Below are 16,093 nucleotides of genomic sequence, written 5' to 3'. Positions count from 1 at the left end.
TAAGAATTATACATCCTACAGTGAATTACTTACGCATATAGTCCTTGTTTCTAACATTCATCACATCTTCAACTGGTGGATGATAGTCTTCTGGATAAAAATATCCATTTGACAGACCGCCATCATATTGTTGGAAGGAGACCTCTGGTGGAAGTTCACTTCCACATTTTAGCCAGATATCTGACTGACTGTCATTAGGGGAAAGTTGTTGACCTGGTAAGTAGATCATACCTATGAAAATAAGATAAAACTTAGTTGTTGACCTGGTAAGTAGATCATACCCATGAAAATAAGATAAAACTTAGTTGTTGACCTGGTAAGTAAATCATACCTATGAAAATAAGATAAAACTAAGTTGTTGACCTGGTAAGTAGATCATACCTATGAAAATAAGATAAAACTAAGTTGTTGACCTGGTAAGTGGATCATACCTATGAAAATAAGATAAAACTAAGTTGTTGACCTGGTAAGTGGATCATACCTATGAAAATAAGATAAAACTAAGTTGTTGACCTGGTAATTGGATCATACCTATGAAAATAAGATAAAACTAAGTTGTTGACCTGGTAAGTAGATCATACCTATGAAAATAAGATAAAACTAAGTTGTTGACCTGGTAAGTAGATCATACCTATGAAAATAAGATAAAACTAAGTTGTTGACCTGGTAAGCAGATCACTGCTCCTATTATTATTACAAACATTAGTGAAAACCTGAGAAATACACAAACATAATGCTAGTAAATAACTCTATCTTAATTATGGTACTAAGTACTAGTGTCATCTTGTAACAATACTTACTCATCCTGTTGTTAAATGACAAATTAATTTTAAAAAAAACATAAAGTATGAAAAGTTGTGTACCCATTGTGTGTGAGTATTAAGCATTGCTATTAAATGATCTACAGACTCCTCTATTCACAAGGGTTTCTGAATTAGCCAAATAGTTGAAAGTCTCAACATACTTGGTGTTTCGATTTCTCACAATAGAATTGGATTTAACTAAATATTACAACACATTACAGAATGTATTATCACACCATAAAACTCTGATGTTAATTCACAAAGAACTATAGCAGCTGAGGGATATTCACCATTACTTGGAGGAGACCTGTTGTGGAACTGATCATGCAGAAGTCCACTATTATTGACGTGACCAGCTGGTAAAGTTGGGGTATACATAGGTGGTTTTGACAGATCATCAGAACCACTATCTGGAAGCTTGTTCTGTCCCCCTGTGTAATATGGTTGAGAAATCGTCTTTGTTCTTTCGCTAATGTGAAAAACAGCATGCATTTCATAAATATAAATTATTCATAACATTGTTTGCTGTGCTTTAAAACTTACCTTGTCAAACCAACTAAAATTAGGTCTCTGAAAAAACTAATAATTCATATTTTGCTTTAAACAACAGGGAACTCATTTTAATGTAATTAGGTTTGGGTACAAAATTGTGATTATCTTCAGAACTGTAATGAGGAATGGGTGAAAAGGACAAGTCTGAGACTTTTGATAAATGTTTCTGTGAATTAGATGTTCTGATATTTTATCCAAAATTACTGATTTGATATTTTGTGCTCTTGATTTCTTTGCATTTTAAGTTTCAATTTTATATTCTGTTTATAAGTTTATGTGTAGCCAGACGCATCATGTTTTACCATAACAGCCACCAATAACAAAGGCTGCTGTGCTACTAACTACCTCTCGAGGGAAACAAATATAGGAAAATATCATTCCACAAACAATTTTATTGACTCACTGTATGAAGCTGTTGCTAAGAGACATAAACTTTTAAAACTACAAGATCAGCCATCTTTACCTTTTTAGGTATTATATGATCAGCCATCTTTACCTTTTTTGGTATTATATGATCAGCCATCTTTACCTTTTTCAGTATTATATGAACAGCCATCTTTACCTTTTTAGGTATTATATGAACAGCCATCTTTACCTTTTTAGGTATTATATGAACAGCCATTTTTACCTTTTTTGGTATTATATGAACAGCCATTTTTACCTTTTTAGGTATTATATGAAGATTTTATTAAAAGAAATATGAAAACTTTTACTTACTTTCCTTCTTCCATCTCGTATTTTTTTGCCCCTAAAATAAATTTAAGATATTCTAAGAAAAGACATTTTTCCAAAAACAACAACAATTTATAAATTCAGATGTAATAGTATGATTAAAAACATAAATATTTTTAGAACTGCATGACAAAAAGAGCATTTATAAAAACTTAACTGAAATTCCATTAATAAACCGTTAAATATCTCTCTACCGGGTAAATCATGGTTCTGTATTTTACACATTGTACCTTTTAGCTAATCCATTATCTTCAAATCATTTTCCTAATTGTCATTACAAATACATTAAAAGAAAAATATTTCTCTGAAAAGAGACAGTGGTTTCAAATGATATATGTTGCTCTTTAAAAACTGATATGTAGTGTTTATCATAGGTTTGTGAAACGACTTTTGCTCATAATCTTATGAATGTGGCTTTATTCGCTTTTAAATTAAATATGATAATTCTTTGTGATTTACAATTTAAAATTAGCAAAGATCTTTCACTTATCTCTAGAAAAACCATGATAACGTACAAGATAAACAAACACTTAAAACGGTAGCAACTTTAAAATGTGAATACGTATGATGTTAAAAACAAACAGATGTTTACGTTTCCAACAGACTTTACTCACCCGGTTTAGTTTTCTTCTTTAAGCAACAACAGACAACGATTATAACCATGAGAAGGAAAATACTAGCAGCAACAACAACAATTATAATAATGTTTCCAGTTGACAAAGGTGTCGTGTTCCCAACAGAATGAGCAACTCCTGAAAAGAAGCATTGTTGTGCATTTCAGAAGACACATTCATTCTTGAAATTTTATAGCAAAAATAGAAAAATGCAGTGACTAGAAATTGTGCTTATATTTTCAACACATTTTCGTAAAAACATTGCTAATTCTTTGTTGAAATTGATACGTTTATTGGTATATATAAAGACTAAATAGTTAAACTTTTCCTTGTGGGGAAACTCACCAATGAAAGGTTCTGCTAACTTTTCATCTCCACACCAGGATTCATTACTTTGCAGACACAAAATAACTCTGACGTCACTAAAGCCCTCTGGTGGTGGACTTAAGTAAACATCAGAGTTCTCTTGTTGAACAGGAAGTAACGTTTGTAGCTGCCATTCTATAGAACCTTTGGTTTTAGCTTCAACCTGGTAGATTAAGCAATCATAATGACATTATTATGATGTGTACAGTTTGGATACAAAAGCACAAGAACTGACATATTTAAAAAAATACACTAAACAAGGCTAGAAAACCTGTAAATAATTATGTTTGTTGTTAAGCACTAACATACACAATGGGCTATCTATGCTATGCAAATCATGGATATCGTATAGAAATTAGATTTATAGCATCATAACTCTTTATATTTACAGTTTATCCAAGAGGGGGCATTAACTATTTAAGTCCATAATAAATATAGTGTAATACTGAATAAATAAAAAATACAGAAAATTCAAATTGATGTTATAAACTTAACAATAACTTAGACATATTTTGAAATACAACAAACATGTATACTATTTATACTCTGAAATGGAAGCCTAAATCAATAGTATTAAAAGATTCTGGAGTAACATTGCAGCTTCTTGAAATTTTATAAAATAATCACAGATGTTCAGAAGGATTTTGTAAATAGGATTGTGAGTTAATGATTATGATCCAGACTGGATTATCATTTATCGCAACAGTAGGAATCTTTTTAAAAAGTGGAAGCACTACTCTGATCCAATTTAGCTTACCTTTGCAATTAGTTTAAGTGTTTTGGAATCAGCGCTGAAAGATAACAAGTGTGTTTCCTTGTTATATTGTGCAACAGTTGCACGTGGCATATCTGAAAAACAAACAGAATTTCAGTTCTTTCTGCAAAAATGTAATTAAATATTTAAAAATTAACTTTTACCAGTTTCATATTTGTTTCATTTTTACCATATATAGGAATTTATTTCACTTGATTATCATTAAATAAACAGGTATAGTAACTGAAAAGTATATTAAGATAATAAAGTTTGGAGTAAGCTATTTGGTATTATTCTAAAATTATCAATTTCTTTCCTTTTTCGTTTTACATATAACATACGCTACTAGTGTTACATAATCCCCGATATTGTATAAATTACTTATCATATAGTGTAAACTGCTGGGCCAATGTATTACACCATATTGAATAATTATTTATTACTTATCGTATATTGCTAGGTCTACATATTGCGATGCTGATTTTATTTATTATAGAACCAGCTAAAGATATTATTTCACTTCAATAAGTAACATTTTCTGTATATTATTGAAATTAGAAATTTTAAAAGAAATTCTTACCTCTTATGTTAACTGTAGGGGAAAGAAAAAGAAGAATACCCATAAGAACAAAATATATAGAAAAAAAATCCAAACATAAAGTTAGCAAATAGCATTACAACCAAAAAATGTATAGTTAAGCCTCTTGTTAATATAATAATCTGTTTGTAGGACTAGAAAAATGCGAGGCCTTTACTCTTTATTAACGTCTACATAACATAACTGTTTATCTCGAACTTTTTACATACCCGACATTTTCTTTTACAGAGAAATATATTTCTTTGTTAGCCAGCATAATAAACTGATAAGGTAACAAAATATACATCTAATACTAGTTCTGGTGAGTGGTAAATTTAAAATTCGGACACGGTAATAATAAATATAATGTTGTGTTATTAATTATTACTTACTAATTTGATTCTACAATGACTTGAACAGAATTCGAGGAATGAGTGTATGTTTAAAGTACTAAAATCCACAAACGAAACGTTTTATAACACCTAATTACAATCTTTATCTAAACCAACGAACTGATTTAAAACTGACGATAAATACTTAGTTACTGGATGCGATACAACATCCATGATCATGTGACTACTAGTAAACCATTCGGAAAATAATATCGCACCATCTAGTTTTGGATATTTTCAACCCTTATTCTATATGATATCATTTTTTATTGAATTTTATTATTTCTATAGTTTTTCTAATATTTCTAGCCGTTATATTATTAAGTTGAGCCAAAATAATTTTTTTCCCATTGAATAATATGATTTATATTTTCAGCTGGTACAGAGTTTTCACTTTTTTTTAACATTTCTTTTGTGTTCATTTATTCAAGGTTTAAATTATTTCGAGTTTGAACAATGTATTCACAAGTACATTAACACTGACCTTCATATATACCTGTTTTCTCCATTGGATTTATTTCATATTACTTTTATTCAAAGGTCTGTAAATGTTTTGTTTTTTGAATTTATAAAAAAATTTGACCTTACAAACTATATGGTAAAACAACATTTATTTTTATCTAATTCGGAAAATGTTTTTTTTTAATTTCGCGCAAAGCTACACGACGGCTATCTGCGCTAGTCGTCTTTAATTTAGCAGGATAAGACTAGAGGGAAGGCAGCTCGTCATCACCACCCACTGCTAACTCTGAGGCTCTTTTACCAATGAATAGTGGAATTGATCGTCACATTATAACACTCTCACTGCTGAAAGAACGAACATGTTTGGGGTAACGGGGATTCTAACCCACGCCCCTCAGATTACGAGTCGAAAACCTTAACCACCTGGCCATGCCGGGGCCTACCAAATGCATCTTTTACTTTTTGTTCAACATTTATTTTGTTATATTTCCTTACGGCTCTATTAACAAAATGAGGCAAGAAACCTTATGTTTAATAAGTAACAGTTAACTTTTTTAAAATATTCTGGATTAAAACATATTTTACGTTCTAACTATATGGCGATCACATTCCAGCCGACCCGACCAGCACTCGTACTGGGAGTAAGGCCTTGTCGGTACTGGATATGATAGAGGTAGTTTGGTTGGCATGTTCTGAAGTGAAATGAAATAAAAAATTACCTTTGGTGACGACCGATACCTCATCAGAGTAAGGACTGTACCCACGGGGATTGACTGCCATCACTTTAAACGTATACGCCCTCTTCGATTGTAGACCTGCCAGTTGACAAAATAGTTTCAATGAACGGGTAAGGACATCAGTTCACGATTATATCACATATAGACAAGCATTAATAATGTTTATCAATATGTTATGACATTAGTTAAGACAGCTTACGAGTACCTTAAATACGTGGATTTCTGACAAAAATCGATTCTTCAAATGTACATGAATTTTCACAAATTTTTTGATGGCAAGTATCACAAACTAACACAAGACAAAAGTTAACACTATTACTTCCTATAGCTTTCACTTTAATTATTATTAATATATTTTTAAGACAGAAAACTACGGGGTAATTACTACACTGTTGTTATTAAGGCATTAATCTCGGGTAATATAACCTAAACTGACGAACCAAAAAAAAAAAAAATAGTAGTGTGACCTAGTAATGCATAATTAAGTCACAATTTAACGTGCAATTTTGTCAAAGCCAAGTATGGAAGGTATTTCAACTGTAGTGCAAATTGTAGCTACAGTACACTTTTATACTACATTACATTTAAAAACGATTCATTACTATAGTAACGTTTTACATTTCTATAGCACAGTATACTTCATTACGCTTCTATATTACAGTACACTACGCTTCTATATAACAGTACACTACGCTTCCATACTGCAATAATCTTTGTTAGGTTTCTATGAGTTCATAAAATCTTTCTAAAACCAACTAGAAAATCGATTATATGATGTCTTATTTAATTCACCTGTAATTTGGCAAGGGTTGTGGCTTCGACATGACTCATTTCTTTGATGTCCAGTTTCCAGGTTTGTATGAGTAACGAGAAACTCGGTGTTCGAAAATCCCCCATTAAAGCCTTCAGACCATTGCAAGGTAATTCTGTCAAAGCCAACGTCTACTATGTCTAACATGGAAGGCCTGTCCGGAGCGCCTGGAAAAATGGAAGACATTCATACATATTGTTTTCATCTGGTTAGTTTAAGTTCAATTAATCGAGTGTACGCTATTTCTTATGTTCCTTTCGTCTGGTTATATTTTGATGAAGAACTCCCTGTAAAGCTAAAAGTCAAAACATTGTTTCTTAGATATGTTAAAAGTGTCAAAAGCCCATGAACCACTTATACAATATTTTAACTTAAGGTAGAACTTAAAACATTTCTGGAGCACATAACAATCAATTTACAAAACGTAGGCATTTTTTCTCCGTAGAAATTCAAAGTAATTCAGAGGGCACTCCAGTCCAATATTGGTTTTTAGAATAGTAGCTGAATATATTTAGCAGTAGTCACAATGGATTTTTTATACCCTGATTTAATAGTGAAGTAACAACTTAGTTCAGGCCTTCCTTGGTCCAGAAACTTTCATATATTACCAATAAAAAAGTTAACAGTCTCACTTGACATGTTAATTTGACTTCCGGGTTTACATTAAGTGAAATGGAACTCCAATATTATACTATTCTTTGTTAACATAATAAGTTGTATTTCTGAGTCTACATTAACTGAGCCTCTACATTAACTTAGCCTACATTAACTTAGTCTACATTAACTGAGTCTACATTAACTTAGTCTACATTAACTTAGTCTACATTAACTGAGTCTACATTAACTGAGTCTACATTAACTGAGTCTACATTAACTGAGTCTACATTAACTCCTCTGAACATTTTATTCACTTACTTTTCATCACCAATTTTATAATTGTTTTTTCATCATCTCCGACTTTGTTCCAAGCCTGACAGGTGTAATCTCCATAATCAGATTCTCTTATGTCTTTTATTGTTAAAAGTCCAACGTAGACATCGTCTCCAAGATCCGTGACGTTGACGGCATAGCTACCGTAATTGTCTATGATTCTTCCTTTGAAGTACCACTCAAAGCTGGGTGAAGGGTAAGCCTGTATTTTACACTGTAGAACAGCAGTCTCGCCAGCGTCAAATGCAACTCTATTATATGTATGTCGGACAAAGGGTGAATCTGAAATCATTGATATATTATTAAAAAAAAGACTTTTTCAAATAGTTGAGGAACAATATATATATTTTTATATATATATATATACATGTATATAAATATATGTGTACCTACATATAACCTTCTTCGTGTTCTTTTGTTCATAACAAATAATAGCGTATCTAAAAGTTGATACAAAGTAATCTCTCGTAATTGCTTAACTTACGTTTTATCTTTAAACTCATGTCCGATCTGGTCGGTTCTCCAACCCCATTTTCAAACAAACAACTGTAGCGCCCTCTATCAGCGGAAGAAAGAGATTTTCCTCTCTTCCTCGGCCCATCGAAGTACAGTGTGCTCTGAACAGAAAATGCATTGTTTTCCTCAATCTGATTTGTTGTATCTACTCGAAAGAAGTCACTGTTATCACTGATTTCCTGTTCGTTTCGCAGCCACTTCACGAAAGGTTTCGGTTTGCCTCGTGCTTTACACGTAATGCTAAAACTTTCATCTCCATCTTCCTTAACGACTTGAGGACGTAAAGAGAGCAGGACTGATGGTGGTTCTGGAAACAATCAAATCAAAATCTTTCAAAACTTACAAATACACAGTAAATTATAAGATAATTATACGCCATCTTACATAATGTCAAAAGTCTATTTCATAGCCATCCCTACTTATAAAGGAGTTCATAATTTAACTTCACTTTACATTTTCCTCGCTTACGGTCATTTAATGGTTTCTGGGCCCGGAATGGCCAAGCGTGTTAAGGCGTTCGACTCGTAATCCGAGGGTCGCGGGTTCGAATCCCGGTCGCACCAAACATGCTCGCCCTTTCAACCGTGGGGGAGTTACAATGTGACGGTCAATCCCACTATTCGTTAGTAAAAGAGTAGACCCCAAGAGTTGACGGTGGGTGGTGATGACTATCTGCCTTCCTTCTAGTCTTACACTGCTAAATTAGGGACGGCTAGCGCAGAAAGCTCTCGAGTAGCTTTGCGCGAAATTCAAAAACAAAACAAAATTTAATGGTTTCTATGATTTCTATGGATACCTTATTTGACAACGTACAAAATTAGATACGAGTGAAGCGAAATCTTCTAGTATTATGTTACACGTTGGGGGGTATGCGTGCTCTGCCCACAACGGGTACCGAAACCCGGTTTCTAGCTTTTAAATTATAAAGTCCGCAGACATACAGCTGTGCCACTGGGGAACAAAACAGAGTACGGCAGGTTATTCTAGCAGTTAAAGATCCTTCCTAGATTTACATTTTCTCTTGAGTGTAACTTACCAACTTATCTAAACATGTGAGCGTCACGTGTGATGCTGTGGTGATATGAAGTTCTCTTCTAATGTCACATCTTCAACCGAAATGAACTGGTTTCCTAATGCCACATTAGCCGTACATTCAATAAATGTACCTACGTGTCACGTGTGACACTCGAGCGCTTTAAAATTATGTCCTGTGGATTGCACGTGATTTAAAGGACAGGTATAGGGTTAATTATATACATTAAACTTGTCTCAGTGTTATGTTAATTACACTTTACAATATTAGGATATCAGCATGTATCTCAAGTTACCTCTGAAATGTTTTTGTTTTGGTACAAGTTACTGGCCAGCTTCTTCGAAATATATGAAGTATTTGAGTGACTGTCAATCCCACTATTCGTTGTTAAAAGAGTAGCGCAAGAGTTGGCGGTGGGTGGTGATGACTGAAGCTGTCTTCCCTTTAGTCTTACACTGCTAAATTAGGGACGGCTAGCACAGATAGTCCTCGAGTAGCTTTGCGCGAGATTCAAAACAAACAAACAAACTACACGTTGGTTCCACTTACCCTGTACCGTCAGATACACTGAAGCGGCTCCTCCACGACCCAGAGTGTTTTCGGCCTGGCAGTAATATTGTCCTTCGTGGCTGATGTGGACAGGAAGGATTGTGTAATTGGCAGCTTTTGCTAGCACTATCTTTTCTTGGCCAGCTCGCCACCACCGATACTGAGGTTGTGGCCAGCCTTCTGGGTCAGCAACACAAGAGAGAGTGAAAGAATTGCTTGATATGGCCATGGGATTCGTCGGGATAATGGTGGAAACACCAGGTTTGTCTATCAAGTGAACAGACAGATCTTTGATAAAAAAAACAACAACTGATGAAAACAACAGTGTTACGTGGAAGTGTTACTTCTTAAAAGTTTTGAAATGGTTTCTTCTATGTTTTGTAATAGAGTGCGTGAAGAAAATCAGATAAAATGCATATTTATTCTGTTAATTAACATCTAACTCGAATGTACTGAATACCAAACACGCTTAAAAACTTTGGAATCTGGACTTACATTACCAAATTTAAAAGGTATATCGATAGGACTAGATTTAAACCAATGTTTTCTATGATGTTACGTTTTAATCTGTTTTAATAATCTTTAAGTAAACGTAGAGGTTATTTTTTGGCGCTTATTAATAATATGTCAGTTATTTAATGTAGTTTTTACTACTTACGCTTGACCACAATTTTTACAGTAGATTTATTGGACATTTCTTTCTGGATTGTAGAAAACGATGGTCGTACCCAGTTGGTTGCGATACAAGTGTATTTCCCTACATCGTCTATTGTAACTCTATTTAACCTCAACGTATCGCCAGTTTGCCTGAAGAAGGAATTTCCTTCTTTGATCCATTGGAGTGAATGTGGTGTGGGGTTGGAGTCAGCATCACACACAACTATGACTGATTCTCCTAAAAGTGCTTCTCGGAGAGGCTCAACAGTCACCTTGGGTCCATCTGAAAAAGGTGACAAAGGTACTAAAGTTCAATACATTTTTTTTTAGGTTTACGTTTTTCATTTTGCTGTAAATTCTGAAATCTCAATTTGTTTTAGTATTATTCGAGAAAAATGATCGTTTAACCGTATGGCTGCTGAATGAAAACGATACAAACTTGGTTTCGATAGCTGTGGTGGGCATTGTATAGCTTTGTGTTTATCCTCAAAGATAGTTTCTTATGTTTGTCACAAATAGTGTGAAAAATTTGACCCCGTGTTAACAAATAGGGATTTTCTTAGAATTGCTGTGACTTTGATTCTTAAAAAACTAATCATTTCTAAAGTGAGTCATAGCTCCCCGCTAGTACAGTGGTATGTCTCCAGATTTACAACGCTAAACTCAGGGGTTCGATTCCCCTCATTGGGCTCAGTAGATAGCCCGATGTGGCTTTGCTATAAGAAAACACACACTGAGTCATTGTCCAAATGTATACCAGCTTTCGTCCAAATCCATTCAACCATTTGTGAGAATTTTTGCCATCAAAGAGACACACAGGTGTAAAAACTTAACGTCCGTCAACTTACGTGGCGGAGATAATTGAACAGTTTTCTTCGTAACACATATCTAGTCCGAATTTATACATTTTTCACGTGATCCTTCACTATCAATAAACCATTTTTACTTCTAGGCCCGGGCATGGCCAGGTGGTTAAGGCACTCGACTCGTAATCCGAGGATCGCGAGTTCGAATCCTCGTCGCACCAAACATGCTCGCCCTTTCAGTCGTGGGTGCGTTATAATGTTCGGTCAATCCCACTTCGTTGGTAAAAGAGTAGCCAAAGAGTTGGCGGTGGGTAGTGATGACTAGCTGCCCTTCCCTCTAGTATTACATTGCTAAATTAGGTACGGCTAGCACAGATAGCCCTCGTGTAGTTTTGCGCGAAATAAAAAAACAAACATCTATTTCTAACAAATGAGAGCTTCAAGTACAATATGCTCTGAAAATGAATTAAACGACACATTAGAGCAGTAAACATTCAAATATGGACTTACAACACCAAAAGTCGAGTCCAATGTGACTTTACTCCAAAAGATACTTAGTATTAACTATCTGTATCCCATTTTTCCCCTTACTTTAGAAAGAACAGGATGTATTCTGACCTTTCTCGTGTTACTGAGATCTACAGAACAATAGTCAAGTACTTACAAAGCACCGATATTTCCAGCTTGGCTTCGCTTGTATGTCCGAATCCATTGTCAGCGTTGCACGTGTATAACCCACTGTCTTCACGCGTGACAGCTGGAATAGTGTGGTTTGAAGAGGTGGACAATAACTGACCATTTTTTAACCACCTCATCGATCTGACAGGAGGATTGGCTACAGTAGAGCACACCAGATGAGCATCTTGGCCCTCTAGAATATTTAAGGGATTGTATGGCCCGACGGTAACTCTGGGTGCATCTGTAATCGAACAATGAAATTTTTATCAAACACAAGCTTTAACAAGCTATCAAACAAAAGATTTTAAGACGTTATCAAACCCAGAATCTGCTACTGTTCTTTGATTTTCATGCAACAATGCGCTTGAATTAATTAATAAGTATGCTTATATATATATATATATATATAACATGTTTCCTTGTATTATATGTAGTCTTTCGTTAAAATAACCGGTCCCTAAAATTACGCAGAATTTAAAAATAAAACTTAACTTTTAAAACTCAGTAACAATACAGTCAGAAAAGTGACGTGAATAGATAACGTACAGTGAACTCGAAGATTAACCGTAACCATTTTCATCTGTTCTTCTCGGATTGCTCGATTCCACACGGTACACCGGTAAGGTGCGCCATCATCTTCCACTCCAGGAGTAATTGTGAGAATACTGACAGTGGGCTTGTCTCGTGAATTACCGTTCTGGACTTCTCCTTCTAGAAGCACACCCTGGCGATACCACTGAATTACCGGGTCAGGAGATCCACCCTGGCTGGAGCAGGTTAAAACGAATGGTTCTCCTTCTCGGGCAGTTGGATTGTTGGGTGTTACAACCGGAGGACCTGGAGAAACTAGAATGAGGAAGGAACATGATTTTACACTCATGAAACTGTTTGTTTACGATTTTTATTGTCGATTTCTGAATTTTCATCGTGAAATAATATAACAGTTTTAGAGCATCTAAACAAAATTCTGTAATAACATTTAGCTCTGACACTTATTTCATGTTACTGCTGTAATATCAGGATCCCCACTTAGAAAAAATCCTGTAAATTTGTTATATTTTCCAAGAAACATAACGTTAAGAATAAAGGCCAAGGTAAAGCATCTTTGGATCATTATTAACGTTAAGAACAAAGGCCAAGGTAAAGCGTCTTTGGATCATTATTAACGTTAAGAACAAAGGCCAAGGTAAAGCGTTTTGGAATTAACAAAGGCCAAGGTAAAGCGTCTTTGGATCATTATTAACGTTAAGAACAAAGGCCAAGGTAAAGCGTCTTTGGATCATTATTAACGTTGAGAACAAAGGCCAAGGTAAAGCGTCTTTGGATCATTATTAACGTTAAGAACAAAGGCCTAGGTAAAGCGTCTTTGGATCATTATTAACGTTAAGAACAAAGGCCAAGGTAAAGCGTCTTTGGATCATTAAAGGCCAAGGTGAAGTGTCTCTGAACAATTATTTGTCAAGGTTTCTGTACAAGGCAATAATAGCTGTTTACCTAGTTGGAAAACTACCAGATGCTGAAAGTCCCCCGATAGCCCTTGAGTAGCTTTACGTGAAATTCAAAACAAAATCTATATAATTCTGAAACTGCAAAAATATTATAGTTCTAAGCCTAACCGTTACTTTGATTTTTGAAACTCGTGTGTTTGTTATTCGTAACTTTCCTTCTTACAGTAACTAGCTGCGGTATTAATCTTCCAGAAACGTGTGGAAGCGATCCTGTGTTTGTCACAGTTAATGTGACACAGTTGAAGGACAATGTTACAGTGGTGTCTAACTGTATCCCCTTCTATAATCGAATCATATATAAAGTCATGTTTATTATAAACATGCTCTGATACTGTAACAAGATAACTGATAATCGTAAAACCGTAGCTACAAATTATTATGAGGATATTTGGCAGTTTGTAAACTGTTGTCAGTAAGGATTAAACGAACGATCAGTTCCTTTGTAGAAACTGGGGACAATTGACTTACTCAGTATTAATAATAGTATTACATTTTAGACAGTATTAGTAACATTACATTCTAGCCAGTACTGTATTATTAATAATATATTATTATTAGACCCACACAGGGAAATAAGATCAATTATGCTTACCAAAAGGACTTCTTTTAACAGTTCTGTATCCGACGAGCATGCCCGAATGTTAAAGCTTTTGCTTTTGATAAACTACTTATGGAACAAATTTCTCGTGGATTCACGAATTTTGTTATCAGTATTAGAAACCGACTCACAAATTGCTGCTGGATGTCTCCTGTGTGGTTTACATGGAAAATGAATCAATTAACTTTTAGTTGTTGTTAGCTCTTCACAACACGTATTTCAACAACCAAAAACGTGAAACCACTCAATATGATGTGAAAGTCGATAATTTTTGTGATAAAATGGTTGTTCTCGTCGGATACAGAACTGTTAAAAGAAGTCCTTTTGGTAAGCATAATTGATCTTATTTCCCTGTGTGGGTCTAATAATAATATATTATTAATAATACAGTACTGGCTAGAATGTAATGTTACTAATACTGACTAGAATGCAATGTCATTAATACTGTCTAAAATGTAATACTATTATTAATACTGAGTAAGTCAATTGTCCCCAGTTTCTACAAAGGAACTGATCGTTCGTTTAATCCTTACTGACAACAGTTTACAAACTGCAAAATATCCTCATAATAATTTGTAGCTACGGTTTTACGATTATCAGTTATCTTGTTACAGTATCAGAGCATGTTTATAATAAACATGACTTTATATATGATTCGATTATAGAAGGGGATACAGTTAGACACCACTGTAACATTGTCCTTCAACTGTGTCACATTAACTGTGACAAACACAGGATCGCTTCCACACGTTTCTGGAAGATTAATACCGCAGCTAGTTACTGTAAGAAGGAAAGTTACGAATAACAAACACACGAGTTTCAAAAATCAAAGTAACGGTTAGGCTTAGAACTATAATATTTTTGCAGTTTCAGAATTATATAGTTTTTGTTTTGAATTTCGCGTAAAGCTACTCAAGGGCTATCTGCGTCAGCCGTCTCTAATTTAGCAGTGTAAGACTAGAAGGAAGGCAGCTAGTCATCACCACCCACCGCCAACTTTTGGTTACTCTTTGACTGTCACATTACAACGCCCCACGGCTGAAAGGTCGAGCATGTTTGTTGTGATGGGGGTTCGAACCCACGACCTTCGGATTATGAGTCGTGTGTCTTAACCGCCTGGCCATGCCGGGTCATTATATATATATTGAAGAAATACGTGTTATGTTAGCGTTGTAAGTAAAAATAAGAAGATAAAATGTTTGGTTTGGTTTGAATTTTGCACAAAGCCACTCTAAGGCTATCTGCGCTGACTGTCTGAGAGGTTAATGGCTAACATATTCAGGAAAAAAAAGCCATTAACATTTAAGGTTAGTATCTGCAATTCACACACTACCTTAATGAATTCTCATGACTCGATATCATTAAAAAAATATCTGATTCTCTATAAAAAAAACAGGAAAATAAAAAATTAGAACACTACGAAGAAAGTAAAACTACTAGTGTTAAGAAAAAATAAAGCTTTTAGTCATACGTTTGAACGTGTCAGAGACCCTAAAAATTAAACCTAGTCGTCCATAATTTTCAAATACTGAGAGGGAAGACGACGAATCAGCACTACCCGCCGCCCAAATGTCGACATATAATATAATAACAGATTTAACGGTAATGTTTATAACGCACCCTCAACTGAAAGTTCAGAGCGTCATAAGCGACATATCTAGTGAAGGTTTAACCTTCCGATCCACAGCCCAGCACGCTAATCCCAAGCTACTCCCAATTTATTCCAACAGTACTTCTTTAAATACAAGATTTCGAAAATAATAAAAAAAGAAATTATAATCTCAGACACCGAAATACTTTAGTTATTTTAGTCCATCTGTCTTTGGCTTAACTGGGTTAGGGTTAGAGTTTCAATTAACACTGTATATTATGTACATTTTTTTTTTTTTTACTTTAATTTAGTTAGGACTAAAATTTACCTTGCTTAGAACTATCAGTAAATACTATAATGTTATTCTACGACCTAGAGTTAGGCCTTCTTTGTATTTAAAACTTTCATAAACTGTTTAAAATATCTA

At 34.4% G+C, this 16,093-nt stretch overlaps 1 protein-coding gene across 1 annotated transcript in view; it reads right to left on the bottom strand.

The window, feature by feature from the left end:
* The window catches only part of LOC143222318 (contactin-2-like), a 65,916-nt gene that overhangs the window by 2,716 nt on the left and 47,107 nt on the right, over window positions 1-16,093 (bottom strand). Inside the window, exons 4-18 of the mRNA XM_076448689.1 lie at window positions 12,516-12,815; window positions 11,956-12,210; window positions 10,487-10,768; window positions 9,829-10,095; window positions 8,215-8,553; window positions 7,716-8,012; window positions 6,782-6,967; window positions 5,972-6,067; window positions 4,402-4,413; window positions 3,825-3,916; window positions 3,047-3,230; window positions 2,702-2,839; window positions 2,073-2,103; window positions 1,094-1,272; window positions 34-231 (exon numbers count right to left, since the gene is read on the bottom strand). Of these exons, the coding sequence (XP_076304804.1) occupies window positions 34-231; window positions 1,094-1,272; window positions 2,073-2,103; window positions 2,702-2,839; window positions 3,047-3,230; window positions 3,825-3,916; window positions 4,402-4,413; window positions 5,972-6,067; window positions 6,782-6,967; window positions 7,716-8,012; window positions 8,215-8,553; window positions 9,829-10,095; window positions 10,487-10,768; window positions 11,956-12,210; window positions 12,516-12,815 (2,856 nt within the window). The remainder of the gene's footprint in view (window positions 1-33; window positions 232-1,093; window positions 1,273-2,072; window positions 2,104-2,701; window positions 2,840-3,046; window positions 3,231-3,824; window positions 3,917-4,401; window positions 4,414-5,971; window positions 6,068-6,781; window positions 6,968-7,715; window positions 8,013-8,214; window positions 8,554-9,828; window positions 10,096-10,486; window positions 10,769-11,955; window positions 12,211-12,515; window positions 12,816-16,093) is intronic.

The sequence above is a fragment of the Tachypleus tridentatus genome, chromosome 1 (assembly GCF_004210375.1).
Source record: "Tachypleus tridentatus isolate NWPU-2018 chromosome 1, ASM421037v1, whole genome shotgun sequence".
Lineage (NCBI taxonomy): Eukaryota > Metazoa > Arthropoda > Merostomata > Xiphosura > Limulidae > Tachypleus > Tachypleus tridentatus.
This window is presented reverse-complemented; position numbering and strand designations above follow the sequence as displayed.